The sequence below is a fragment of the Desarmillaria tabescens genome (genome assembly GCF_030435595.1).
Source record: "Desarmillaria tabescens strain CCBAS 213 chromosome Unknown EV420scaffold_35, whole genome shotgun sequence".
NCBI lineage: Eukaryota > Fungi > Basidiomycota > Agaricomycetes > Agaricales > Physalacriaceae > Desarmillaria > Desarmillaria tabescens.
Genome location: NW_026848334.1, coordinates 141,787 through 167,382, shown reverse-complemented (window position 1 = coordinate 167,382; position 25,596 = coordinate 141,787). Strand labels below are relative to the sequence as shown.

The following is a 25,596-nucleotide window of genomic DNA, read 5'->3' as shown; positions in this document are numbered from 1 at the left end:
GAGGAAAAGAAAGAAGCCGGACGTTCCCACGCCATCAACGCGATTTCTCGTCGGGCCGGTTTAGCCGTAGAAAGCGTTGAGTTCCAAATTAGGACCGTTTGCCGACCTTCAGTCTCGGCAAAAGGTTCCTCCGCGTTTTCTGACTCCTAAATTACTCATTTCTACCAGCGCTCAGGTAATAACTCGTCAACTTCATTTCATGCCTTCAGGTAAGAGATTAGATGTACGGTACCATGCATAGAGGATCCTCCCGACCCAGTAGAGAGTCACGGTAATCGTTGCTGTACCCCAACACACAGTGCAGTGAAATCAAGTCTCGCAGCTCGGCTAGAGAATTGACATATGTGGTCCCGATGGAGGAAAACATTACCGCGATTCAGACGAAGCGAGAGCAAATTCTACAGTGTTTCCTGAGCCACGGTCGAGGTAAGCCTTTAACTTTCCATAGTCTTATCTTTATTTTGACAGATGATTAAAAAAACGGGTTTGATTCTCTTTCTCAGATGCTACTCCTGTGAATCGATCCTTCTGCCCAATCTTAATCCTGGTACCGACTGGCACCAGAAAATCTTTGAAAGGCAGCATGTCACAGATGCGGGAAGATCATTACAGGACAGCACAATTGTTGAACGGTGCTCCCCTGCCCTAGCATCGGACAAAAAATTCTGAGCATTTTCGGGCGGGCAGTGAGAAAAAAAGGAACTACATCGCATGCACTGCACATGCGGGGAATCGAACCCTGCCTTCAACCACTACCATATAATATGAGCAAATTGACCGTTACGCCAACGAGCTATACGTACATCCTACCGAATTATACTATGTCAAAAGATCCGGAAGCGCTTGGGTCACAAAAGAGACCTAACTTGCGAGTCAAAGCGTTTTCCATCAAACTTGAACGACGGATGAAATGAGGGGCTCTTCCTGTAACCCGCCCATGAACCGAGTGGGATGCAAACCAAGCAGACATAGGAATGCCAGAGAAGGGAAATAAGAGAACCGCGCACTAGCTCCTCTTGGGTGCGACTCGGGTAGCAAGACACTCACTGAAGTAAAGAACTTAACCTTCGTACAGAAGAGTGAATATAGAAAGCGCTGTCCAGGTTTCGTCGATAGTCGAAGTGGCCATTCATCCTAAAAGATCATTTGAACGTGGTCATATTTAGTAGGAGATACTAGGCGGAAGAGTAAGGCAACTGCCACTGTCAGGCGTTGGAATCCATGCATGCCATATCACAGCCGGATTCGTAGACCATATTCTTCAAGTCTTACAATAAGCCTGTTTGAACAGGAAACTCAATGCATACATAAGAGAAATACTACTGGATGGCGTGTGTCAGAAGTGCGTTCTAAGACGTCATAAGGAAACGATGCTCACCTCAATACAAGATCGGCAACAGCAACGGGGAGACAGAACACGAGTCTACACCCGTACGAAACATCAGATGTTTCTTTGATACGCTATGCAAGAATACCATCAGCAACAGCCAAACCAATGAAAGAATCTCGCCATACCGTGTCCAGCAACTCAGTCCGACACTCCTCTTCCAAACGATCCATCCATGTCCCCAAAATATCCTCCGTGACCCATCGACCGAGTTGCTGCACGTCGTGTCCCATTCTATTCCCTTCCTTCCGTCTACGGTGAAACTTGAACAGCGACTTCAGTGAGATCTGGCGCTACTCCGGGTGGAGATAAGCTTTCCACGCGACATTCTTCCGACCCGAACCTCATTACACGGAGAGGGGAGAGGTTCTCATAGGAACACGGAGGTAGTGACCGATGCGGGTACGCTCTCGCTCCCCATGCCTCGGACATTAAATCTCTGCTGGGGCGGGATTGCGGGACTGCCGAGGATCCGTAGCAGCCGTCTGAGAACGATATGGCATTTTGCAGATGGCGATGGGCGAAGGAGTTTGAAGTGAAGAGTATTGTGATCCTCCCCATCACGAACGATAGGATACCATCCTCCAAGCCGTACCATCTGCCTTGCAGTACTAGTAGTACCATCACACCATCACCACGGCCCATGCTACACCTCTTGCCAACTGATGCTCCATCGTTACGTCCACAGGAGGGATCTTTTGCGAAGGGTCTCGCCTGTGCAGTGGTTACGTCCGCAGGAGGGATCTTTTCTGAAGGATCTCACTGTGCAGCGGTCCTCCCTTGCTCCCTGAACGGTCCGATATGTTTTGGGCACCATACTGGGCCCGTGCACGACGACTGTCCATTGTATACACTTGTTTGATTCTGATGTGCTTCTGTCTCATGTTACATGTTTCGTTAACGTCACGGTCTCACTTCTTTTATATTGCCTGTCTCGCAATGTCCCCCCCATATGTCTCTCTTTCAATAGATGACCGAATCCAAGCTCTTTTGCTTTTCCTGCGCCCTGGTCCTTTCGTTATTCTACAACTATCATGACCTCCATGACCTCGAATAGCGAGAATGTTGAGGAGGATTACCTCCACACCTTGAAAAACTTGCCAAAGCTACCAGCCCCCGAAGTGATTGAAGACTCATCGACTCAAGAGAGCTGGTGTGATCAGGAGGATCGGGAGGACCGACCGGAGGACGAGGACGAGGACCTCATCAATCTCGGTGCACAGTCATGTTCTCTTCCTGCTTCTTCGAGCCCTGATCTCCACCTGCCACCTGTTACCACAGCGAAAAAAGGAAAGGCCGCTCAGAAACGAAAACTGTCTTCCTTAGGTTCCGATGAAACCGCCGCTCCTTCCACTTCCTATGGTCCGGCAAGCAATACACGTTCCATGCGCGGCCAGACTGAAGCTGCCTTCGTCGCTGCCGGTGGTGAACCATCATCCTCAGCTGCACCACAGAAGAAGAAACGCAAGAAGGATCCTAACCCCTCTGATCTTCACGCTCTCTCTCCAACCGCGGAATGGCCTTCCCTGTTGGCAGATCTACATTCCCGAACAGAGATACAGCTCAACTCTCTTCGTGACCAAGTTCAGTCACTCGCAGCGGCCGCTACCACTCCTCATTCGCCTGTTGACATGGGCCACCTGCCTACCGACATCGCTAATCTTCAGAAACGTGTGTCCGAGTTGTCTGCCATCGTCACTAGCCGCTTCCTTCAGCAACATTCAGCCATTGCTGGTTTGACAGCATCCACCGCCTCCCTCCCCTCTCTGTCTGAGACGTTGAAACGCAACTCGAATCGCTTGACGAATATCGAAACACAAATTCTGTCCATGCCACGTACTGGCCCCTCAACAGACATGTATCGTGTCCTAGAGAGCCGAGTGGCTGAGTTGGAAAAAACCTTGCTTTCAATCTCGACGCCCACCACGATTGCAAAGCCCTCTTCCCGGCTGACTTCAGACATCTCCCCTCACACTCCTGCTCCATTACCCACACGTTCAGTCGACCCATCCCTCCAGGTCGTCGTCAGTGGGGTTCGTGCTGTAGGCAATCATTACGACTATGTCGCACAGCTCATGGGATGCATGCCCGCTCTTTCAATGACTGTGGTTTCTTCCGTGGAGCATCTAATAAGTTCGCCGGGTACCATTGTAATCACGTTCCGGACGGCGCAGAACGCTAAAGACTTCATGTCTGCTGCCCGTTCCCTGCCGGAGCGCTTCCGTCATTATCGGTTCCTCTGGGCTGACAACCCAGATTCTCCGATTGCGTCGGCTTCCGCCTCTCTATCAAAAGGTTCTCCCTTGACTGGGCCCTTTGTTGATGACCGTCGTGGGTAGGTGGCATCGTATCATCTCCCAGGATGCCCGATAATTTAGTTCTGTGCTTGATTAACAGTACTCTTACCAACACTACTGATTTTTTACCTAACCTTGATGATCATGTATCGCCTATGTATGTAATTGTATCTCATTGTTTCCTATTCCTACTTCATGTCTACCCCTTCTGTTCCCATAGGCCTATAGTGTCACCACCACCTCACTTGTATGTACCATCACTATGCTTAATACTGTCTGTCGAATCAGTCTTCATCTCGTGTAGGAATGAGCGTGTTCCTCAATGGCTTTCATTATGCTCGTGGAACATCAACGGTCATTTGCCATTAAAGATAAGACGACGAGATGTTTCTTCAGTCATTCGGAGGAACGACGTCACCGTATTCTTTGAGACCTGGTTGACTCCCCATACAGAGTCTTATACCAAAATACCACTAGGCCACAGGGCTGTCTTTTGATCCCGACCACATACTGGTGGGAGGCCATGGGGCGGCCTATGTGCTATCGTTAAAGACGATCTGCGTTGCTCCGTGATCGATGAGCTCTCATGCCCTGATCTTTTGGTTTTGCAACTTCCCTGTTGCTACTTAGTTGCGGCTTACATCGCTCCCATAACCTCAAAGGCATGCACAAGAGCACCTATCCATCCTTTCCAATACTTTACAGAAGCTGTAACTTTCTTGGCGGCGAATTCTACCCTGCCAATTGTTGGCTTGACCGACGTTAATGGTCGGATTGGTACTAACCTCCCGGCCAATGCACCTTCATGCCTGTCGCGACCAAGATCTGTGGACGTGAAGACGAATGCAAGAGGCAATGACTTCATCGAGTTATGTTACGATACAAATATGAGTGTTCTCAATGGCTTGGAGCTGAATGACACCACACACAATCGCAGTTTCACCTACGCCAATGCTTTTACCTCCTTCCAGCCCGGTGGCACCTCCGTCGTGGATTACGCATTTGTATCTCATGCCCTTGCCTTGGACCCTGATAACATTCGCTTCACCATCGGAAACAGAGGTCCCGCCGATCATACTCCTCTGACAGTATCGTTACAATCTATGGACAGTTTATATGATTTTCCACAGTCGACAGAGAACATCCCTCGAATCACAGACCTTCATGCGGAAAAGCATGCCGAAATTGCTGGTCCACTTGACCAAGATGTTATTGATGTTCTCGACACCGCTGTTTCAGCAATTCCGACCGACGCCGATCGTTTACATTTATATGGAGCTTTGTGTCCATGCGTGAAGAAGAATGCTGGACCATGTTACTCTGCATGGATCACCAGTACTCCGGGCAATACACGCGGACATCGCCTATTAACTGCCGCCATTCATTGGGGTCTATGTTCCCCCCGTAATCGAACGATTGCTTATGGAACAGTCCCTGATTCTCGCTCCGCCTTTGGTTCAGCCACACATAGGGTTTTACTTGCAGCAGTGATGGTTGCTGTCACCTCTTTGGGTGTCGACTCTCCCTTACAGATTGTGGTCAATAATCAAGATGTCATTGATCTCATATGCTATGAGGCCCCTTTACGTGCTGCTAGAGGCTGGATCGGACCCAACAATGACATCCTCAAGTTGGTGGTGCAATGTTTGACTGAAAGGAGGGCTTCTACACAGTTTCTTCTCCTTAGAACGGGTGAGAGGAACGAGACTTTTGATAACGCAACCGTAGCGGCGCAGAATGCATCTCGCAACCCTGGTGCATTGCCTTCTCATATGGGTAGAGCAGAATGGGTAGATCTGTCTCAATCATTCCTTGAGGACTGTAGGGACTTGGAACAAGCTGAACTATTGGATCATGCAGACGATTGTCATCCACTTCTGAAAGTATGGTCAAGGGTTCGCTACTCCAAGCTTCCTCCCACCCGTTCCTCATCACCTATTGATTCCCAACACCCGATATCCGCCCCTCCTACGAAATGTAAACAGACTGGCATCCCTGTCCCTCTTACAGATGGTGGTGACATAGATGTTGCTTCCGAGGCCCATCGTGGTAGACGGGTAACGAGAAAGGCCATGTGGACAAATTTACAGGTTCTTATGGAGGTTGCTTGTCACGCTGATTTTTTGGAAGTTGATTCGTTCCTGGTCAAATCCTGCCCATAGTTCACTACCACGAGTCTCTCTTCCGTCCCTCACAGGTACCTTCCAGAGTCGAATGAATCTACCCGACACTCTCCCTGAACATTGGGATAAAGAGGCTCGTGCATACGCTGCAGCAGCAGCGGAAGCACTTCCTACCACAACTATTGATAGCACACCTGGAAGAATTTTTTCCCGTGATTTCTTAGTTGATGACATCGTAGAGTGGAAACGGTTTATACATCGTAAGAGGAAGAAGAAAAAAGTTTGCGGTCTCGATGACATCAGTACAGATGACATTCTGCTCATTCCCAGTGACATCCTTGCAGATTTTTTCAACAGATGCTTGGCTGCACTTGATGCACCGAACATTTGGTTTACAACTATTCTTACTGCCGTGCTCAAATCCAACAAGAGCGATTTGGACCCCGAGAATTACCGCATCATTGGCTTGCAATCTTGCTTCCTGAAGGCCTTCACTTGGCTCATAGATCGTCGGTTCAGGGAATGGATGGAGCTTAACGACATCTTGCCCCCTTCTCAGAATGGATTTCGAGAGCATTATCGCACCAATAACAATATGTTCATTTTGCGCACAGCAATCGATCGTTCCTGAACAGAAGGGAAGCGCCTTTACGTCGCGTTCGTTGATCTCGTCAATGCCTTCCCTTCCACTGACCAGCCAACTCTCTGGGCCAAAATGACCACACTAGGAGCTGCGGGTCCAATTATGGATTGGCTGCGTATGATGTACCGAAAGATGGAATACGTTGTGAAATTGGGTCCCCATCACTCCGACGCCTTTCAGTCCATCATAGGCATTCTCGCCAGGGATAGCTTGTCTCCCGGGTTATGGAACATCTACTTCTCTGATTTTGCTGTGCCTGACCGACCAGACGATATCATTTTCAATGGTCACCATATTTCTCATGTCGAACAAGCCGATGACATTGTGTTGTTTTCAACGTTAGTAGAAGGACTGCAGGCGAAGCTGGACTGCTTGTTTCATTGGTGCTGCCATAATTCGATGACTATTTCGGACTCCAAAACCAAAATTTGGATTGCAGGTCCCTTGCCTACACGTTTGCCTGTTCTCTTCGTTGGTGGTCGGGCCCTTCAGTGTGTCTCCAAGCACAAATATGTTGGGATCACTTTGTCATCTACAGACAGGTACTACATCTCTCGGAGTTCCTTATTTCCTTGTCTCACGCCTCCTTACTTCTCGTGCAGGTTAATTTTTAAAGAGCACTACTACATTACCGGGTTTCTACAAAATAATGAGAATCGATCGAACTTTTTTTCGGCTGCCCAATATAGTAATTCCCCATCTTGGATTCCACCAAATGCATAAGCACTGCGAATTATACCTTCCTGACGTACAACTGGGCTATATTCCTCCGAATTATCCATCAAAGGCTCTGATATCACCACCCAGGCCTTTGGTTTGTGATCCTCGTGAATCCGCTAATCTGGTCTGTCAAATCCCAAATCAGCGGTATTTTCTTCATCACTGCAGGCTCCATTGCATGACTTGATGACACCAAAACATTGTGTACTGCTTCGGGAATCAATTCTAAACTGTTTATTCTATCATTACTGTTGCTCTTGGTGTTGAGTCGCTGTTGAAAGAAAACCGGTACCTATGAATTACTATATTGGGCAGCCGAAAAAAAGTTCGATCGATTCTCATTATTTTGTAGAAACCCGGTAAAGCTTCAAAGGCACGGAAATCTGTTAACGCCTTGTTTGGAGCAGAGAACTTCGTGGGCACTATCCCTCCGAAAGGCGGTATTGATGTCTACATGGCTACTGTTGATCCGCATTTGATGTCTGCGTGTGACGTATCCATCGATATTGATTCCACATTGCTTTCCCAAATGGAGTATGTTCAGAACCGTTTCATTCGGCGATTGCTAGGCATCGCTCAGCGTTCGCCCCTCGCCATGCTGTTTTCTGAGTCTGGCATATGGCCCATCAAGTATCGTAGAATCATGCTTGCCCTTCGCTACTGGGAATACGCGTTATCACTTCCCGACGATCATTTCTTATCCTATGCCATGACCGACTCACTCGCTCTTGCCAGAGCAAAGAAAGCCTCGTGGATCAGGGACCTCGTTCATGTCTTACAAAACCTGAATAAGCCTGTGTTCATTGATTTGGCTCACAATTGGCTTCCGAGCGATATCGAGAGGATTATAACTGATGTTGAGCAATCCTGCCTCTCAGACATTTCCTCGTTCATGGCGACATCCTCCAAGGCCCTCTTGCTACGTCATCGACCTCATCCCCCTGCCCATGCACATCCTGAAATGTTGCAGAAATCAGCTGTGGCAAGTTTTCGTTCTTATCTCAATGTTCCCATTCCTGCCCATCGAAAAGCACTAGTGCGCCTGTTGACGTCTTCTCATACACTTGCCGTCGAGGTCCTCCGATGGGCGGAACGAAGGCGTCCTCCCGTTCCCCACTGTCAGCATTTGTGCCGTCTTTGTGGTTCAGAGGTCGAGGATGAGGCACATGTTTTGCTGTACTGCGACGGAACTGGCGACTTACAGGATTTACGTGCCTGTTTCTTTCACAACATTTTCGCACTCGCAAGTCCTCCCCTTGCAGCTGCGCTGAAGTCCGCATCATTTGGACTCCATGTTCTCCATATCCTTCTGGATAGTGACGATAGTCGAGTCCTTACTTCTTTTGCCAAGTACGTTTTTGACGTGTTCCGAGTTATCAACTGTACACCACTGTATCATCCATAAATACTCGAATTCTGTAAACTTCTGTGTTTCGTTTCTCCGTTTCGATACCCACTTGAGCACCCTGCGAAGAGTCTCTACTCCGCGAGACGCACTCAACAGTGTGATTACAACGGTATGAGCCTTCGCAGCCACAGCACATGGTTCGCCATGTCAGGGCTGTGGACCCGGCCGTTCCTTATTGGGACCTGGCGCCGGTAACACCACCACCACCACCACCATCCAGTGACGGCAGGACGGCGTCGGTGTCTGTGCTGGATGATACGCCACTACAAGGTCCATCGTGGAGGCAACGAAATTAAGAAGGACTGGGTGATCTCTGAGTGAGCATGTGTTGATGGTCGCGTTGCTGCAGGCTCACTCCGGTCGTGTCTCCTAGATATAAATAATTATAAAAATCGAATGGGATGAGTGAAGGAAAGATTACACACCCGATATTGAACTTTAGAACCCCTCAGCAATGCCACGACTTCAGCTCAGATCTGATATCAGATGACGGTCGATGTTCATCCTTGCTGTCGTAGACTTGTGCAACGTACTACTGTTACACCTGCAACGGTTGTGCACCCCGCCAGAGCTTCTTCGTGCACTCTGATGTTCGACTGAACGTGAAGGATCTTCAATATAAAACAGGCTTGACGAATGTGGACTGTCGGATGAATCAGGAAATGGAAGATAATCAAGGGCAATGTAACACACCTTTTTCATATGCGGAAGCCATGGTGAATATCGACTCCAGAGTGGAACCCCGCCCATTTCTTCTCTTTGGAGACAACGAGCACGGTGTGTTGAGATAATGCTGCCATATCGAGAATGTTGATAGACATGATGAGAGAGAACTTGGCGGAGGATACGCCGAAAGCCTGTACTGCGAGACAACTGCCTCTATCGCGCCGACTAGACGTACATTTCGAGAAATCAACCTGTGAAAAACCCTTGTTAAGTTTCACAATTCAAAGACAGCGAGAAAAAGTAGCCTACCTCCTCCCGAGTCAAGTCATTTTTTCGCGTCGTACCCTTTCCACACGCCGACCTCCTGCGTCGAACAAGATGAAATGGCTCCACACGAACGCATAGAATAGGATTCTAGCACGGAAGAAAGCTGGAAAACGGTCCATCGGGGTCTGGTCATGGTCATGGTTGCGAATGAAAGAGTCGTGGGAAAATATATGACGCGTCACCTTGATTCTAGCATCCGGACCTCGGGCCGTCGTCATCGATGATGATGCCTATTGACAATCCCCACTGCGACCGACCTGGCGTACCCCGCATCAACATCGGGGCAAAGCTTCAGTGCGTGCAAGGTTTGTAGGCCTTCAAGAACTTAGGGTTGTCTGTGAACTCAAAATTGATTACCATCTAGCCTGTAGGAGTCCGCAATGGGTACAAACTGACGAAAATGACGACGAGTGGCACAACGACGGTGTCGGCAGTAGGTGTGGAGGGGCTCGTGCAAAAGGAGAGAAGGCTGGGTAGATGCAGGGAGGCAGGAGAGGACAAGCGAGATGCTGGGGCAAGATTGGGCCACCAATGACGGACGATGACGGTGCCTTTTTGGGTAACAGCTGTATGACCACAACCCCGCCCACATTCAACATGGGCCTATACCGCTCCACTCTAGCATCCCGCACACCCCATATCCGTGACTCGTCTCCCCGACTCTGCCATCGTTGTGCATCAGCACTCCCGCCCCATATTATCCCCTACAGCGAGTCTATCGCCCCTGAGACCTCACCACCCCCGTTCTCGGCATCATGGAACATGGGGGTGTCGTTCCTTCCCCTCCCTGAATCCGCCCGTCGCTATCAACAGGCCGTCGACCCTACCTCGCTCGGTTTTCTGCTTCTGACCGGGTGCTCCGTTGTCCCTAGCCACCCAGCGATGACACATTGTCTCCCCTGACGACACCACGCGCAGAGCTCATGTAGAGGGAAGCCGATCATGGTTTGGTATACACGGACTCGGATGTGCCGTGGTTTGGCAGCGCCCGGCCTTTCAAGCTTACAGCACTTCTGCTTGTCAATCTGATGCTAGACGTCGCCTTGAACAGTACATCCCTTTGTAAACAATCACCACCGTTCCCGTTTTCAATGCGTCTCTTCAAGTAGCCAGCCTCGTCAAGGCTTCCGGTGTACAGGATACATTGAAAAGCTTACCAAAGTCTTGTTATCCGTGGTCGCGCTGCTTGAGGTATCCGTACCGCTCTTTGATGTATAATGTTCCCTCGAGTCTGTGCTGTGAAACAAAGAAGTCGTGAAGAATCTCTGTAATATCAATGTCGTTGTTGACAGGCTTGATAGATGTATGCAGAGTGAAGATCCGGGATGTTGGCATGGGCATGCAAGGGGATACCGGGAAAATTTTGCATGCTGTAGTTAATATACAGCTAATGATGAAACGATAGGCATCGTACGGGCATAACCTGAGGCCGGAAAGACACCGAGAACAGCACCGCGTAACCGACAGCATTGTCCAATGTCAAAGGGCTTGAAGAAACCTTCCAAGATTGCAGAAGGCGGGTGAATGTCTCGGAGACGGACGTCTTTGTACATGTACTTTGCACTTTACGAGTTGTTAGTCTGATTAGTATACTGAAGATCCACATAACGAGCAACAGCATTTTCCCACTCATTGCGAACAATCGCCTACAGCACGCCTGATGCGAGAGATGCGACAGAAGAATGTATCATGAGAAGAAGTATGAGTGATTGTAAGAATCATACTTCCACGCACGATTCGTTTCACATTGATTTGGAAGCGCAGAGCGGCACTAGTATCCTTGTATATGGAAGAAGCAGTGGAGCACGTAATATACTATCCGCACGCCACAGCACCGGAGTTGTGAGATACGACACAAAGTAATCTAACATTGATTCTAAGTACGTCGCTTTGGCCTGGCCTCTGCCTGGCCCGTGCAAGTTATGCAGTCTGACCAAGGTGTAGATGACTAACTGGAATAGTAATGAAGCTCGAATAACTGAGTATTGACAGAAAAGTCGGAATGAGAAGTGAAATAATGCATCCGAGTCTGTCATCAATATATAAATAGCTCAGAAATAAATCCCGGTTTTCTGTACACGAAGCGCAGTCAAGACACTATGCAAATCAATCTATATTACCATTGCAGATTTGATGTACTTTACAGGCTGAACGGGCGGAAGGATTGTCTCTGCTCGTGCTTCAGCCGCATCTTCCGATTAACGACAGATGCCTATACCAATGCATAGAATGTAGTAGTTACCTTGCTCATCAAGCGGCATTGAACTGGTATATTGGGAGTCATCCCGACAGTCGGGGATCCGCCAGCTGGTCACAATTGAACTTTCCGTGAGAACTGCAAAAGGAAGTAAAGAGTATCCTCATCTGAAGTCAAGGGTTGAGTGCCAAGACCAGGCTGTAGTCTATGCACATCTCGGTAGAACATAGGTAACAGTAGGCGTTGGGGTACAAGCAAGCAAATGCGAAAGAGAGAGCTTCCCGGCTTTTCGGTCTATTAGGAACCACATACATGCAACAAGTGTATTGAACTTCGGATGTAGTTGTGAGAATAAATTAAATCATGATCGTCGGAACTCTAATGTCTCTTGCTAAAGTATTAAGCTACGCTATCTAGGCGGCGGCTGTATGACATATATAGTGCCTCGGGGTATTACATAGATGACATTAGATGTACTTAGATAGCTCAAAATGATATGTAATTTTTCTCCTTCGATATGATTTGATATATTCTGGGTCGAAGAAATTTGGGACCATATATGCCAGTCGAAGCAAAATATATTCATTTGAACTACTTATAAATCCTTCGATGTGGTTACAAAGAAGCGATACAAACGGCAGAATGGTCAAGGCACGTCGAAGTAGATACGTCTAATTGATTGTCTTCGATCTCCTTCGAGGCTCTTTTCGCTGGGGTTAATTGATTGGGTTTAAAGAAAGGTTATTTACACTAGTCTAATTGGCGTCCGAGTCGGCCGCTCCCTCAGCGCGTAACTGTCCATATCCATCATATGCGGTCTCAGCCTCCCCACGGGAGCCCCCTCATCCGTCTCACCAGTGAGTACGTGGCACAATACAGACACAGCGGAATCTAACGGGCTTCTAGTTTCCTCGCCGTGTCTCTCATTTCTTCCGAGCTATATCTACCTGGCGGTCTCAGTGGGAACGCTTATCGCTCTCTCTGAATCGCCAGGTATGTCTCTTTCTTCTCGTAGTGGTTTCCCTTCAGCTTACAGGTCGCTCTCGTCGAATTGACAGAGCTTTCGTGTTTTTTAGCACCCTCCCTGGACAGTACTCTTAGCTTTCATTCGGACTATTTGGACTATCATTGCTACGGACTATCATTACCACGGACTTCTTCATAGTTGATGGACACACTTATTGGACTTGCTTAGTTTACAAACCAATGTACAGTACTGTCTCCCTCCCAGCGCTCGCACACACGCGGAGCTGGCGTCTCAAATTGGACTAGTGCCCAAAGGGCAATTTTTCGGTAAACTCGTACGATCGGTCGGACACTCGTCGACCAATTACTGTGAGAAAAAATTGGAATCAGAGGCTAAAAAAAAAAAGGCGGTGATTGCAAGGGGCTTCTTCGGGATCCGGAAAACAAACTCCTCCGAGGGACCCACCACAGCCTCGGCCATCCCATCCTTCCACAGGCTGTGCATCTCCGTGACCTTCAAAACGCAGTCACCCACTGAATGGATCTACAGCACAACGTGAGATACAGCACGAATAATCTGAAAGAGGAAGAATTACCAAAAAGTCTGTCTTGAGATCGTCAACACGCCTCCTGTAAGCCTGGATAGCCTCTCGGAAGTCATCGACGCTAAAGACGCCTTTAAATCCACGATGTTTGCGCTTCATATCTTTCAAATCTTGAGCTATGCTTTCGAGATACCTGTAGTCAGATATTTGATTAGTTGTTGAGGCGTGACAGCCAGCGAAATAGCACTCACACTTCCATCTCCCCACAAATATCCTTGAAATGTGAAGCCCCAGGCTCTCCGTGCATACGAACGAAAGCATCGATGACAGCAATCGTGTTGGCGATGCTTTCACAGAGCTCCTTGACGTTTTTCTTGTTCTTTCCCTTTTTCTACAAGGAATAGAATAAGTAAGACTGACCATCCGGCACAGGATAGTTGCACGAACCTCAAAGAGCTTGAAGACGACTACGGCTACCTTGGCCACGTTCTCAACGCATGGCACACCGGAAGCTTCAGCGATATCGGCGACTTGGCGAACGACGTTGAGTGCAGACATGATGGTTGTTGTTGGGGCAGACTTGTGCTGTAGAGGTTGATGGAGAAGCGCGTGTCCCTTCACAGCATTCTGGGATCTAGGAAAAGAGGGCACTAGAAATTCAGCATGGTCACCTGCGTGGTACCATGCGTGCGTGGCGCGTGGCCACGCAGGCCACGCAAGTCATTAGTTGAACTTGAGTTGAACTTGCCTTGACTGAACATAATTACTGCACGATGATAAGAATACTTTGCTAAACGTGTCTTTGTATCTATTTCTTACTCATTGGTAAAATTTCTGCAACAAATAGACCTTTGTTCGAAAATGTTTCAAATCTCAGTTTTTGCCAATTAGAGTTTTTACACTTTCAAATCTCGGATTCCTAGGTGCCATTGTATCTTCCATGAGTGTATCTATGATTATGAGAAGGTTAAATATCGAAAATTAAGTACTCTCTCATTTTTCCAGCTTGAAATTATTAATCCAAAGATGTCGTGACACCGTAAACATCAATTCAACGTTGACTTCACATGAATTGCACCTTGATTCCTTCAATACCATCTAATTGATCATCTAATTCCCACAAGAACAACCCTTCCTTATATGCGGATATACCTTGGACCACGCGAGTAACCATGCTAGCGTACCACGCAGCCATGCAACCATACCACGCAGGCTGACCACGCACCGCCATGCTGACTAACCACGCAGCCACGCAGGCATCACCGGCCCGTACAACATTTTCCTCGTAAAACCTGTCTTTATTCATACGTCGGTAAGGTATAATGGCCACTTATTTAATTGGCCTCTTTGCTCTGTGTCATTGATACCTATTACCAACCATAGATTATGGTGTCTCAAGTCTCGACAAAGTAAGCGGCAACCCCACATCATGTACCTTATTACTTATGGCTTAGAAAGCACCCTTTGCGGCCTTTTCGTGTTTTTGGGATACTCAGGAAATTGTTTTCTTCTGCGGCAATGCTTTCGATGCTCTTCAATTGTGGCAATCCCTTTCAAATGATAATTTTATGATACAGATATCCTTCGAAGTATTTCGATAGTGACACACTTAAGCAGTCATTTTTAAACCTTACAAATACTCTCAATCAAGACGGTTCCATGAAGGCTGCGACAGAAGAGAAGGAAACGCGTTGAGTCATGTTTGATGGACTTTTGATCAACTTTTGATTGTCCCTGTGATTTGTCAACCACGCTGACGACCACGCAGCCACGCTCCACGCGACCACGCAGCCACGCAGGCTACTACGCAGATTTCTTCTTGCCCAGGAAAAGATAAGATAACTGAAGAATGTAATCATGATGACATACCAAAAGCGCGTGCAGCACATTAGGACCTTACAAAAGCCCGAAAGCTGAATGGATCACATCTTTCTGCTCTGCGGGAACGATTTTTGAAACATGGGCCGATAAATGGTCGTTTCCTACTGGTACCTCTTGACTAGAGGCCGTCTCCTTGCTGTTGGAGGCCACAATGACATGGACTAGCGTTCATTGACGACAACCATGAAGGGACGTGCACCTGGAGATAGTCAGCAAGTATCAGATAATAAGAGAAGGATAGGCATACTCCATAAGTATCCGCAAATAGAGTGGTACCGTCCAACCCATCTGTCGAATCTCAGCCATTGTTCCCTTCAACGACCAGGCAGACATCCGACAGTGAATCATTGATCAGAGTGATGCTGAATGAGGTCAGGCAATCAGCTAATGGCAACCCTAGGGCAGTGTCTCTTGCTCGACGCCTGCATGCGGCATTTCTCTGTGCGAATATTGGGCTTCACCTGTGGATACAAATCTGAAGTATAACCATTCCCATCACTCAGACGCCACGAAAAGTGAAAGGGGTCGAGTAGGCGTTGTTGAGGATAACCAATTTCTAGTCAGCGACTGGAACGAACTTATAAGAATCCAGTGATAGGAAACTACGAAGGATCCCGAGATATATGCGCGTCTGCAAACAAAGTCAAAATAATGATAAATCGTCAGTTGCTACTCGACGCACCTTCGATTGTTTGGTTATGCCAGCCATAATACAATCCGAGCAAAAGCCTCTCAGTAAAGTAACTCCCTCACGCTCGCTCCTCAGCTTTAGTCCGCCACCCGGTTCAGATTGCAATTCTATCAAGGAGTCGGACAGAATGCAGTGGGTCTTAGTCTGTCGCGCTTGCTGTTTCATCCCGACGGGTAGTGTCAGCATGGCGTAGGAGCCACGAGTGTACAGCGGGGATAAGCGGATTATCGATGTCGAGGAGATGGGTGATACAAAATAGGTGGACATTCCCGTGCCATCAACGCGATTCTCATCAGGCCGGATTTGCCGCTGTTCCCATGTGACTACAACTCGCAATTTGGTCCGACAATCTCCTAGAACAGTCATTTTCCGCACGCTCTGTACGAATTGAGTGGACACTTTTATTCTCATGAATATGCCTCTTCCCTAGAACTGACTCCGCATATCGCATAAACAGGAAGAAAAAGACATGGTTGCTTCCCCCGCGGCGCCAAACACTGATCTGAGTCTCTATCACGAAGCTCTGTCCGGATTTGTAGACTTTCCTTGACTTTGTATCTATCCGCTTCCTCCAATATGTCGACACTTCACATCTCCAAAACTGCCGCAGTAGTCATCAAGGACTGTGACAGAAGAGATTATGGCGTCGGAAAGGTAAGTCAAATAGCATTCTCGAACTGGCACAGCGATTGTCTTTGTCACTTCAGGAATAATCGTTGATATCGTAACTTCAGGGAAAATACTGGCGTCAAGCGCAGCAACCCCATATATGCTGGTATGTTCTCGAGATATTCATAATTCTTTACGACATAAACAACTCCCAGTACCAGACCAGATTCACAAATACGAGTTGAAGTTGAACATGCTACGATTTCCTTAATTTGTTCCGAGGTCACTGAAAGACGCGAAACCCCTAACACACTCCTTCTGGATGTGCTAATAGGCATTAGCTCACTTTCCGCGTCGAGTGACTCTTGGTTGGCATTCATATTGTCTATATTATTGCGGTCTTCAGTTATCTTATCTCATTTTTCAGCACCTTCTCTTGGCATCAATGTAGCGAACTAGACTTGCTCGCCTGCATCGCCCACTACAGCACACATTCTTACTAGTCATCACCATGCCCTTCCCTCAACGTCTTCCACTATATTGCCAGCCTCTCTCAAATTTCTGGTATTCCGTATATCGAGAAACCTTCCAAGGTCACCATAACTGCCATCGAGCTTCTATAGGTTTGTATTCCGAGCTTTGCTGTATGCCCTACGTATAGCAAAGATGAAATAACAAGAAGGACGTCAAAGTGCTGTGCGAGAACATCACTCACATAGTCGTTGTTATCAACGCCTTAACGAGGAAGTGCGAGCTGTGTACTTCACAGATAATCTGTGCAGAGAAGGAAAGGCGTGATGCCGAACACACCTTACTCTGGGGATAACAATCGGCCAATCTGAAGAGCGAAATTGATTGCAAGCATAGCAGTATCAAGTGCTTCGTCAATACCAAGGAACTCTGTGATGCCACTCATGATTTCAGCAAGCATGTGAGTGATTCGAGAGCCACCAATTTGGTACTCTTATGTACCCCATTATCCGAAAGAGATGTTCTGAGAGTGATATTCTCCAGCCAGATTCATGTAACAAGCGACTCTTTGTTGGTGCTGATTTAGGTTCGGGACACGCAGCGGGGGTCTGAAAGTTCTCTGGATGAGATTCGGAACGAGAAAGATACAGTTCCCCACGGATAATTCAAAATGCTGTTTTCCAAACCAAGAGAAGGGTTCCAGCTACAGCTGATCGGATGAACCAGCGTTCGCCATAGTGACTTATGCGATCACATTCTATAGTCTCTCTTCCTGTGTCTATGGATAAAGTTATGAGAAGCGTGTTGACGACTTGAAGCCCGAAGCCGTACTTCCTGAATTCTGGTACGTGTACTGCTTTGCGAAAGCGATAGTCTGTTCCAGATTTATGTAACAAACCACTGCATGTTGACATTCATTAAAACCTGCCGCATGCTGATCAAAATCCCAAGCATGGACGGAAGAAGGATTCGAATTACCATTATACACAGCGTGTTTTTCTTCTCCGAGCACGTTCAATGCTCAAATGTGTCGCTATGTATGTACCTGGTCTCTAATAGGCCAAGGAAGCGAACGTCTTCAATGTCGAAATATTCAGCCAGTTCAGTAGGCATATTAATTTACAACGGGCGAGATTTATTACGAGACCTCCAAAAGACCCCGATTCTTTAATTCGAATCATCCCGACTTGTATTGAGAGTAAGTACTCGAACGTTCTCCAATGCTTGGAATTAGGTACACCGTCCATCTACAATTGTTAAGTACTACACAAAAGTATGTATACGATCACTATGTACAGGTATGTGTTATAAATAGACATCTCTTTTCAGATCTTCATCAAGGGCTCAAACAATCCGCTGTAGATTGTCGATCATCATCATCATCATTACACGGTACGGCACCACTTGGGAATGCCGGAACAAGCATACAAGATGTGGCACTACACGGCCTTGAATTACTACGCATCAGCTAAAAAAAAAAAAGGCACAGATTACAGTGGCTTTTTTTGGAATCCGGATCACGAAATCTTCCTCCAAATGACACAGCACAGTCTGGTCCTTCCGAAGCTTTATCTCCATAACCTTGAAAAAGCAGTCACACGTTACATGGATCTACAGCAGTGCGATGTGAGCCACAGCACGAAAAAGTCGGAAGTGGAAGTATACCAAAAAGTCAATCTTCAAGTCGTCGACGCACTTCCTGTAGGCTTGAATGGCGTCTCGGAACTCGTCGACACTAAAGATACCCTTGATGCTACGGTGCTTGCGCTTCATATCCTTCAAATCTTGTGCCATGCCTTGAAGATACCTATTGTAAGACCAATTAGTAGCTGTTAGTGCCATTTTACTGACGGAAAAACGCCACCCACCCTTCCATCTCTTCGCAAATGCCCTTAAAATGGGAGGCTCCCAGCTCTCCACGCATACGCACGACATTGTCGATGACGATAATTGTATTCGCGATGCTCTCACAGAGTTCCTTCACACTCTCCTTGTTCTTTCCCTTTTGCTACAGAAACATAGGGTAAGTGATAGCGTTGAAAGGTACTAACTATGCTAAGGAAGGCGAAGTGCTACACACACACACACCCTAACACACTCAATAATTGCGGTTCGAAGGGGTAAGTTACACCGGGTCGATGCTTGTACTGTGGATACTAATTCCAGGTTGATAATGAATATAATTTGTTTGATTGCAATATTCTGAAACGACACAAATCTGGACTTTCTGTGTTACCGAACACAATTTGATACCAACGGGCTGCCTGGTGCAGTTTCCTGAATGCGTACGGGCTGCCTGGTGCAGTGTCTGAACTGATACTGTCTGCCTGGTTGCAGTTTTACTGGTGCTAACATGGATTCTGGACTGTACTTCTGACTGTCTGTCTGTATCTTTCTGAACTGACTGCTTTCTGAACGGTTCTTGCACACAAAACGTGACCAGGTCACTAAATACTATTCCAGGTGAGTCTAGGACTCGAAGCTCTTAACCAAAACACGTACTAATTTGCTTGGTAGTGTTCCGGGGGCCAGAAACCTCCCCTCCCGCTAGTTTACATGGACAGTATTTATACTATTCTACCCTATCTATATTTCCAATCTTTCCAGGTACTATTACTGCGCTCGCTGACTGAGCCGGGTGGATATGAGCTCACTTCCTGACAGATATGAGCTCATATCCCAGCTCCCAGGTGAACCCGATCATGATCTTGTGCCGCAACCTGGTGTCCTGGCTCATGATACTAAGTTTTACCTGTACCGGGGCAGAGCCCCTGGTGTTACGGTTCTTGTTTCTCATCTACCCGGCGAGCCAACCATCCACCTGAGAGACTAGGAAAGCTGCCAGGTAAGTAAAGCCATACGTGATCGTTCTTTGTTTTGTTATTCTTACTTTCGGACCGATGCCATCAGGCGACCATCAGTGCCAGGATGCCAGTTCAGCTGGAGCCATGTGCTTTCGACCTGCCTGGACCTTCTGTCACTCGGGCTGAGTCATCGGATCACTGGTCTGTTGCCCGAGCCCTTAGGCTTGTCATGGCCAAGTCCTTACTGATGCAGTGGGGTTTAACACTTCTTGCTGTGTACCTTGCAGGTTCTTTCTTACTCGCACCGCTACAAACATAGTTTGTAGGATAATAAAATTAGATTGATATGCGTTTTACAAGGGTAGACGCCAGGCAGGCGTATCAGTGTCCATTGAACTGCCTTGAGCAATGTATACTCAAACAAACCTCTAGCAGATTGAAGATGAGTATGGTGACCTTGGTGACACTTGCGACATATGTGTTGGAAGTACAGAGGAGAATGTGTAAGAGAGAGAATTAATTAGCCTCTCGAGGGAGAGGCATCGTACTTAAATACAAGTTGTACTACTTCTAGAATTTACTACGGATTACTATATGTGTCTACTATTGCGGTTAAATGTTCATGCTGCTTAGTCATGCCGAAGCTTTGAGTGCATTCTAGCACTAACTCGGGATTGCTATCCCAACACTCCCCCTCAATTCCGAGTACCTAGAATACCTGCAGATAAATATTCATGTAATGGTCTTGGTAGTCCTTTAGTGAATATATCTGCTAAGTTCTCCTCTGAGGCGCAGTGCTGAACTTTGACTTCATTTGAAGCCATGCACTCGCGAACAAAATGATGACGGATATCAATGTGTTTTGATCGCGTGTGGAATATTGGGTTCTCAGCAAATTTGATTGCTGATTGATTGTCGACCATAATAGTAGTTGCACCATCAGGTGGCAACCCTAATTCGGTTAGGAGTGCTCGCAACCATATTACTTCTCTAGTTGTGTGCGCGAGGGCCATATACTCTGCTTCCATAGTGGATAGGGCTATGGTGGGCTGTTTTTTTGAACTCCAAGTAACAGCTCCCCCTGCATAGGTACAGACATAACCAGATGTTGATCTTCTATCTGTTCTGTCTTTGTTGAGATAAGCGGTAATTCTCCAGCTGCTCACCCGGATATAGCAGGGAACCCTCGCAAACAGGCGAGGGTCATCGTCGTTCATCTACCTATTTATCTACATGCCATGTACACTAATAGAAGCAATATGATGTAATAAGGAAAGCCGAGGAGGAGAACAGATGAACGGTGCTTCCTACTGAAGATCCCGACATCGACTGCACCATGATGCACAACACTTGACATTCCAACACACCCCCACAAGTTCATGCATCAATACCAAGAAAAGAAGAGAAAAATGAGAGGAGAAAACATACAATGTACACCCCCGGAAGGTGAACACCGTGGTGGGAAAGAGTAACCTAGAAAGTGACATCGGAGTCACTCTCATAAGCCAACCCGGCAAAGTCCGCCGCCACAGTCTTCCCTTTCTTTGACTTCCACCACTTCGCCCTCTCCTCACAATCCGCCTTCAAATGCCTGGCCTTATCACAGAAAAAGCAAGTGAGCTTGACTTGACTGTTTCCCTTCAGGCCCCTGGATGCCTTGCCACCGTGAAAGGTGACTGCCGCAACTTCATCATCATCACCTATCCCATCCTTATCCTTCTCCGAACGTTCAGGAGCAAGCGACGCTTGGCGCATTTCTTCGTTCAGCAAGCGAATAATCACATTCGAGAGTGTGAGCTGGTTGGGAGGGGTCGCATCAAAGTTGATAATGACATTTTCGTAGAAAGGGGGGAGTCCCATGGTGAGTGCGAGGATTAGATCTTGGTCGCTGACGTCAATACCGGCTAGTTCCATCGCCTTCGCCATTCGCCTGATATTTCCAACCCAAGCCTCCATGCCCTGGCCCTCAAGCATCTTCGCCATCAAGAACTTCCTTCACAAAGACAAGCTCGTTGCAAAGCCCTGTGCACGATGCACAGTCTGCAAGTTCCCCCAAATCTCCCATGGGTCCTTCGAGTCCATGTGTGCCAGCTGCCCGACATCCACCCTCAAAATCATCTCGGCCCTAGCCTCCGCCATCTTCTGCTTATCTCGTGCCTTCAACTTCGTCGTGATCTCCACCAAGATCTCTGACTCCGACTTCCCATCTCCATCAACCTCAATCTTGACAATGTCGGTCCAGAGCTTCCGACGCGTGAGCTCGGCCTCCATCATCACTTGCCATTCCGCAAAGTTTCCGACCAATAACTTGGGAAAACGCGCACCAAACAACTCGTCCGACATTTTGCTCTATAGGCGATCTCGACGCAGCAAACAACGAATGTGGAGAGCAAAAAACGAACAACTGGACCGTCTTGTGGACCAGAAAAGTGAACAGCTGGACCGTCTCATGGACCAGCAAAGCGAACGACCAGACCATCTCATGGTCTAGCAAGTGACAAAGGTGATCTCGACACCAGTGTCGGGGTGGCGGTGTAGCGATAGTCTCGAGAGTCAGCACAGAGAATGAGAGCGACAAGGACTGTGGGTTATGCTGCCTGTTTGTGTTGAGATAAGCGGTAATTCTCCAGCCGCTCACCCGGATATAGCAGGGAACCCTCGCAAACAGGCGAGGGTCATCGTCGTTCATCTACCTATTTATCTACATGCCGTGTACACTAATAGAAGCAATATGATGTAATAAGGAAAGCCGAGGAGGAGAACAGATGAACGGTGCTTCCTACTGAAGATCCCGATGTCAACTGCACCATGATGCATGGCACTTGACATTCCAACAGTCTTCTCCCCAGTCTGAATCTGAATAGGGTATCAGTTCATCTGTAGTCCCTCCATATGTAATTCCTAAGTCTAGAGTCCCCTTCAAGTAACAGAAAACTCGTTTGAGGGCTGTGACATGCTCAGCAGCCGGATTCTGCACATATTTGCTTAATTCCATGACAGCATGTGCAATATCAGGCCGGGATCCATTTGCCGCATACATCAGAGATCCGACACCAGTGTGGTAATACTGTCTGGTGGCTGTGTCAGTGCCTCGGGGGTCACCTTCGGGGATTTTCTCTAGCCGTACATTTGGGTCCATAGGCATTTTGACCGGTTTACAGTCTTTCATGCCCATTCTCTCGAGTACCTTGAGAATATATGCCTTCTGGGATAAGGTAATAGTGCCCTTCTCCCAATTCCTGTCTATCTTCATGCCCAATATATGTTGAATCTCCCCCATGTCTGTAACATTTAACTTCTTCTTAAGTTCTTCTTTCATGTTAGACATGGTTTCATCATCCTGGGCAAGCAATGTCATGTCATCTACATGCACAGCTATAATTATAGGGCCTGGTTTCGCTTGTCTGATGTATACACATTGATCACTGATCAATCTCATGTATCCAAGTCCCAAAAATGTAGCGTTTCATTTTTTGTTCCAAACTCGGCCAGATTGCTTGAGTCCATACAATGTCAATTTGAGGTGTGCCGCTTTGCCGCTTCCATCAGAATATTCTGGCGGTTGAGCCATGTAAATAGATTCATTGAGCTTTCCATTTAGGTAAGCTCCGACGACATCCATTCCATGTATAATCAAGTTTCTTTGTGCGGCAAAGGCCATAAGTAGGCGGAATGTGTCCAGCCTGACAACTGGTGCATATGTCTCGAAGAAATCAATGCTGGGGACCTGCGAAAATCCTTTCGCAACAAGTCTGGCCTTGTATCTGGTGATTTTCCCATCACCATCCCTTTTTAATCTATAAGTCCACTTGCAATTTACAAGTGATCTGTCCTGGGGTAATTCCTCTAACTGCCATGTACCCAGAGAAGTCAATAGATTATATTCTTCATCCATTGCTTTCTTCCAATGATGCCAATCTGGCCTTGTTTTGGCTTCTTCAAGGCTTAATGGCTCATCACTGAGGTTATCTGCAGTCTCCCCCAGACATGCATAGTCTGCTGCTATATTTGCAGTTTCCAAAGGTTCCTGTGACATTTCACGTTGCAATTCCGGCGGTTTCATGCCTCTTGCAGCTGGATTATGGAGCAACCGGTAACTTGGTTGATTGATTGATGAGATCCGGACCGATTTGGTATGTGGCTCGATCACCTTCCCATGCCAAATGGGTACCTTTGATTTAGTTGCTGGGGCATCAAGGGGCATTTCCCCTTTTGATTCGGCAATTTTGGCAGCCACAGAATCATCGGAAATGTCATCATTTCCACCTGGAGTCTGCTCGACATTGTTCCCTAACTCCCCCTCGAGCGACGAAGGGTGGGATACAATATAGTCATTGTCTGTAGGCTCTTTAGTGTTGTCATCAAGGAATATAACATTTCTTGAGGTCTGAATCTGTCTGGTCTGAGAATTATAATATCTCCAGGCCCTAGATTCATCTGTAAGACCTGTAAAAATGAATTCCCTTGATTTCGGGTCGAGTTTTGACCTTTTGTTATCTTGCTGCAACACCCAGCACTTTGCTCCAAACTCCTGGAGTGTTGAAATGTCCGGTTTCATGCCCCAAAACACTTCTTCGGGGGTTAGATCATTTTTGATGGCCTTAGTCGGTGATCGGTTCTTCAGGTACGTGGCATATGCCACGGCCTCGGGCCATAGGAATTTCGGCAAGTGATGTTCTTCTAGCATGGCATGCGCATGCTCCACGAGGGTCCGATTGACTCTCTCCGCAATTCCGTTTTGGGGTGGGGAATATGTGGCAGTCAGTTCCAACTGAATGCCATTGCCATGGAGGTATTCCTTCACCACCTCATTAATGTATTCCTTCCCATTATCAATCCTCATAAACTTCAGGTCCTCCCCTTTGTGGACTTTGATGTATTTCTGGTACTGCTGGATTTTCTTTTGGATCTCCATACCTTCTTTTGACTTGAGAAAATACAATATTGTCCTCCAGGATTTGCCATCTGTGAAGCTTATGTAATATCTTTCTCCATGGATACCGTGAGTTCGGGCTGGCCCCCATAGGTCCAAAAATGTCATTTCACCTATTCTTGTGTATTCCCTTTGAGCTTCTTGCGGAAATGGCTCAACATGGTGCTTGGCCTTTATGCAGGCTTTGCAATCCTTCTGGGGCTCAGCTGACTCATCCACATCCATACCCTTGACCATCTTCTTTCTGAATAATCTCTTTACCGATCCTATATTTAAGTGGCCCATCACTCGGTGCCACATCTGCCATGATCAGGCCAGTTTTATCGTGTGGGCTTGGGTTATTTCTGGTGCGATGATGTCAAGGCTATACAGCTTTGATATCTTATCTCCATGGCCAATTGTCTTGCCACGCGGTGAATTAATATCCATCCGGGATCCTTTGAATTTGAGTTCAAACCCAGCATCCATGATGTGCCCCAGCGAAATAAGATTGAATGGTGCCTCGGGACAGTGGATACAATCCTTCAGTATAACTGAAGTAGTCTTGTCCCCTTCAACCATTTTAATCTTTACTGTTCCCCTTCCCAAGCCTTTTGACTTTCCTACACCAATAACTTCATGTCCTGGGGTCTCAACATAGTCAGAAAAATGCAATCTGTTCTTGACTATATGTTTAGTTGTTCCTGAGTCCCCCAGCCATGATGACCCTGCAAGCATAACAAGTGCAGTGTCTGTAGTGCAAAATGCGTAATCTTCTTCATCTGAATCCGATTTAGCAACATGTGCCTGGGTCTGGCCCTTCCCTTTCCCCTTCCATGACTTTCCAGAATTCTTCTTTCCATTTGGGCAGTTTGCCCTGATGTGTAGGGATGTGCACCGTATCCGTAATACGGTGGATACGTACGGCACATACGGATACGGGTCCGTA

The 25,596-nt window shown here is 47.3% G+C and overlaps 6 protein-coding genes across 6 annotated transcripts; 2 read left to right on the top strand and 4 right to left on the bottom strand.

Annotated features, from left to right (window-relative positions):
- Positions 1–1,233: 1,233 nt before the first annotated feature.
- EV420DRAFT_1704960 (uncharacterized protein) lies at positions 1,234–2,204 on the bottom strand (the record flags this gene model as incomplete). Its single annotated transcript, XM_060479534.1, has 5 exons — positions 1,234–1,279; positions 1,379–1,461; positions 1,516–1,639; positions 1,731–2,101; positions 2,151–2,204. 5 exons carry the CDS (start codon positions 2,202–2,204, stop codon positions 1,234–1,236), a joined length of 678 nt encoding a protein of 225 aa, XP_060327356.1.
- A 568-nt stretch (positions 2,205–2,772) lies between these two features.
- On the top strand, positions 2,773–3,973 carry EV420DRAFT_1562031 (uncharacterized protein; the record flags this gene model as incomplete). The annotated part of the gene is made up of 1 exon (XM_060473882.1): positions 2,773–3,973. One exon carries the CDS (start codon positions 2,773–2,775, stop codon positions 3,724–3,726), a length of 954 nt encoding a protein of 317 aa, XP_060327355.1. The 3' UTR covers positions 3,727–3,973.
- Positions 3,974–5,530: 1,557 nt separating this feature from the next.
- On the bottom strand, positions 5,531–6,234 carry EV420DRAFT_1562029 (uncharacterized protein). Its single transcript, XM_060473881.1, has one exon. The coding sequence runs from the start codon at positions 6,192–6,194 to the stop codon at positions 5,769–5,771; it is 426 nt and encodes a 141-aa protein (XP_060327354.1). The 5' UTR covers positions 6,195–6,234; the 3' UTR covers positions 5,531–5,768.
- Positions 6,235–6,522: 288 nt separating this feature from the next.
- EV420DRAFT_1646405 (uncharacterized protein) lies at positions 6,523–8,575 on the top strand (the record flags this gene model as incomplete). The annotated part of the gene is made up of 2 exons (XM_060477909.1): positions 6,523–6,774; positions 7,523–8,575. The coding sequence occupies 2 exons, from the start codon at positions 6,523–6,525 to the stop codon at positions 8,573–8,575; spliced, it is 1,305 nt and encodes a 434-aa protein (XP_060327353.1).
- A 4,523-nt stretch (positions 8,576–13,098) lies between these two features.
- Positions 13,099–13,837, bottom strand: EV420DRAFT_1646404 (uncharacterized protein; the record flags this gene model as incomplete). The annotated part of the gene is made up of 4 exons (XM_060477908.1): positions 13,099–13,278; positions 13,331–13,472; positions 13,531–13,670; positions 13,727–13,837. 4 exons carry the CDS (start codon positions 13,835–13,837, stop codon positions 13,099–13,101), a joined length of 573 nt encoding a protein of 190 aa, XP_060327352.1.
- A 4,419-nt stretch (positions 13,838–18,256) lies between these two features.
- Positions 18,257–19,969, bottom strand: EV420DRAFT_1750294 (uncharacterized protein; the record flags this gene model as incomplete). Its single annotated transcript, XM_060480321.1, has 7 exons — positions 19,586–19,969; positions 19,434–19,478; positions 19,221–19,378; positions 19,020–19,078; positions 18,800–18,939; positions 18,628–18,738; positions 18,257–18,287 (listed from the first exon to the last, which is right to left on the bottom strand). Exons 1-7 carry the CDS (start codon positions 19,726–19,728, stop codon positions 18,257–18,259), a joined length of 687 nt encoding a protein of 228 aa, XP_060327351.1. The 5' UTR covers positions 19,729–19,969.
- Between the last annotated feature and the right edge of the window lie 5,627 nt (positions 19,970–25,596).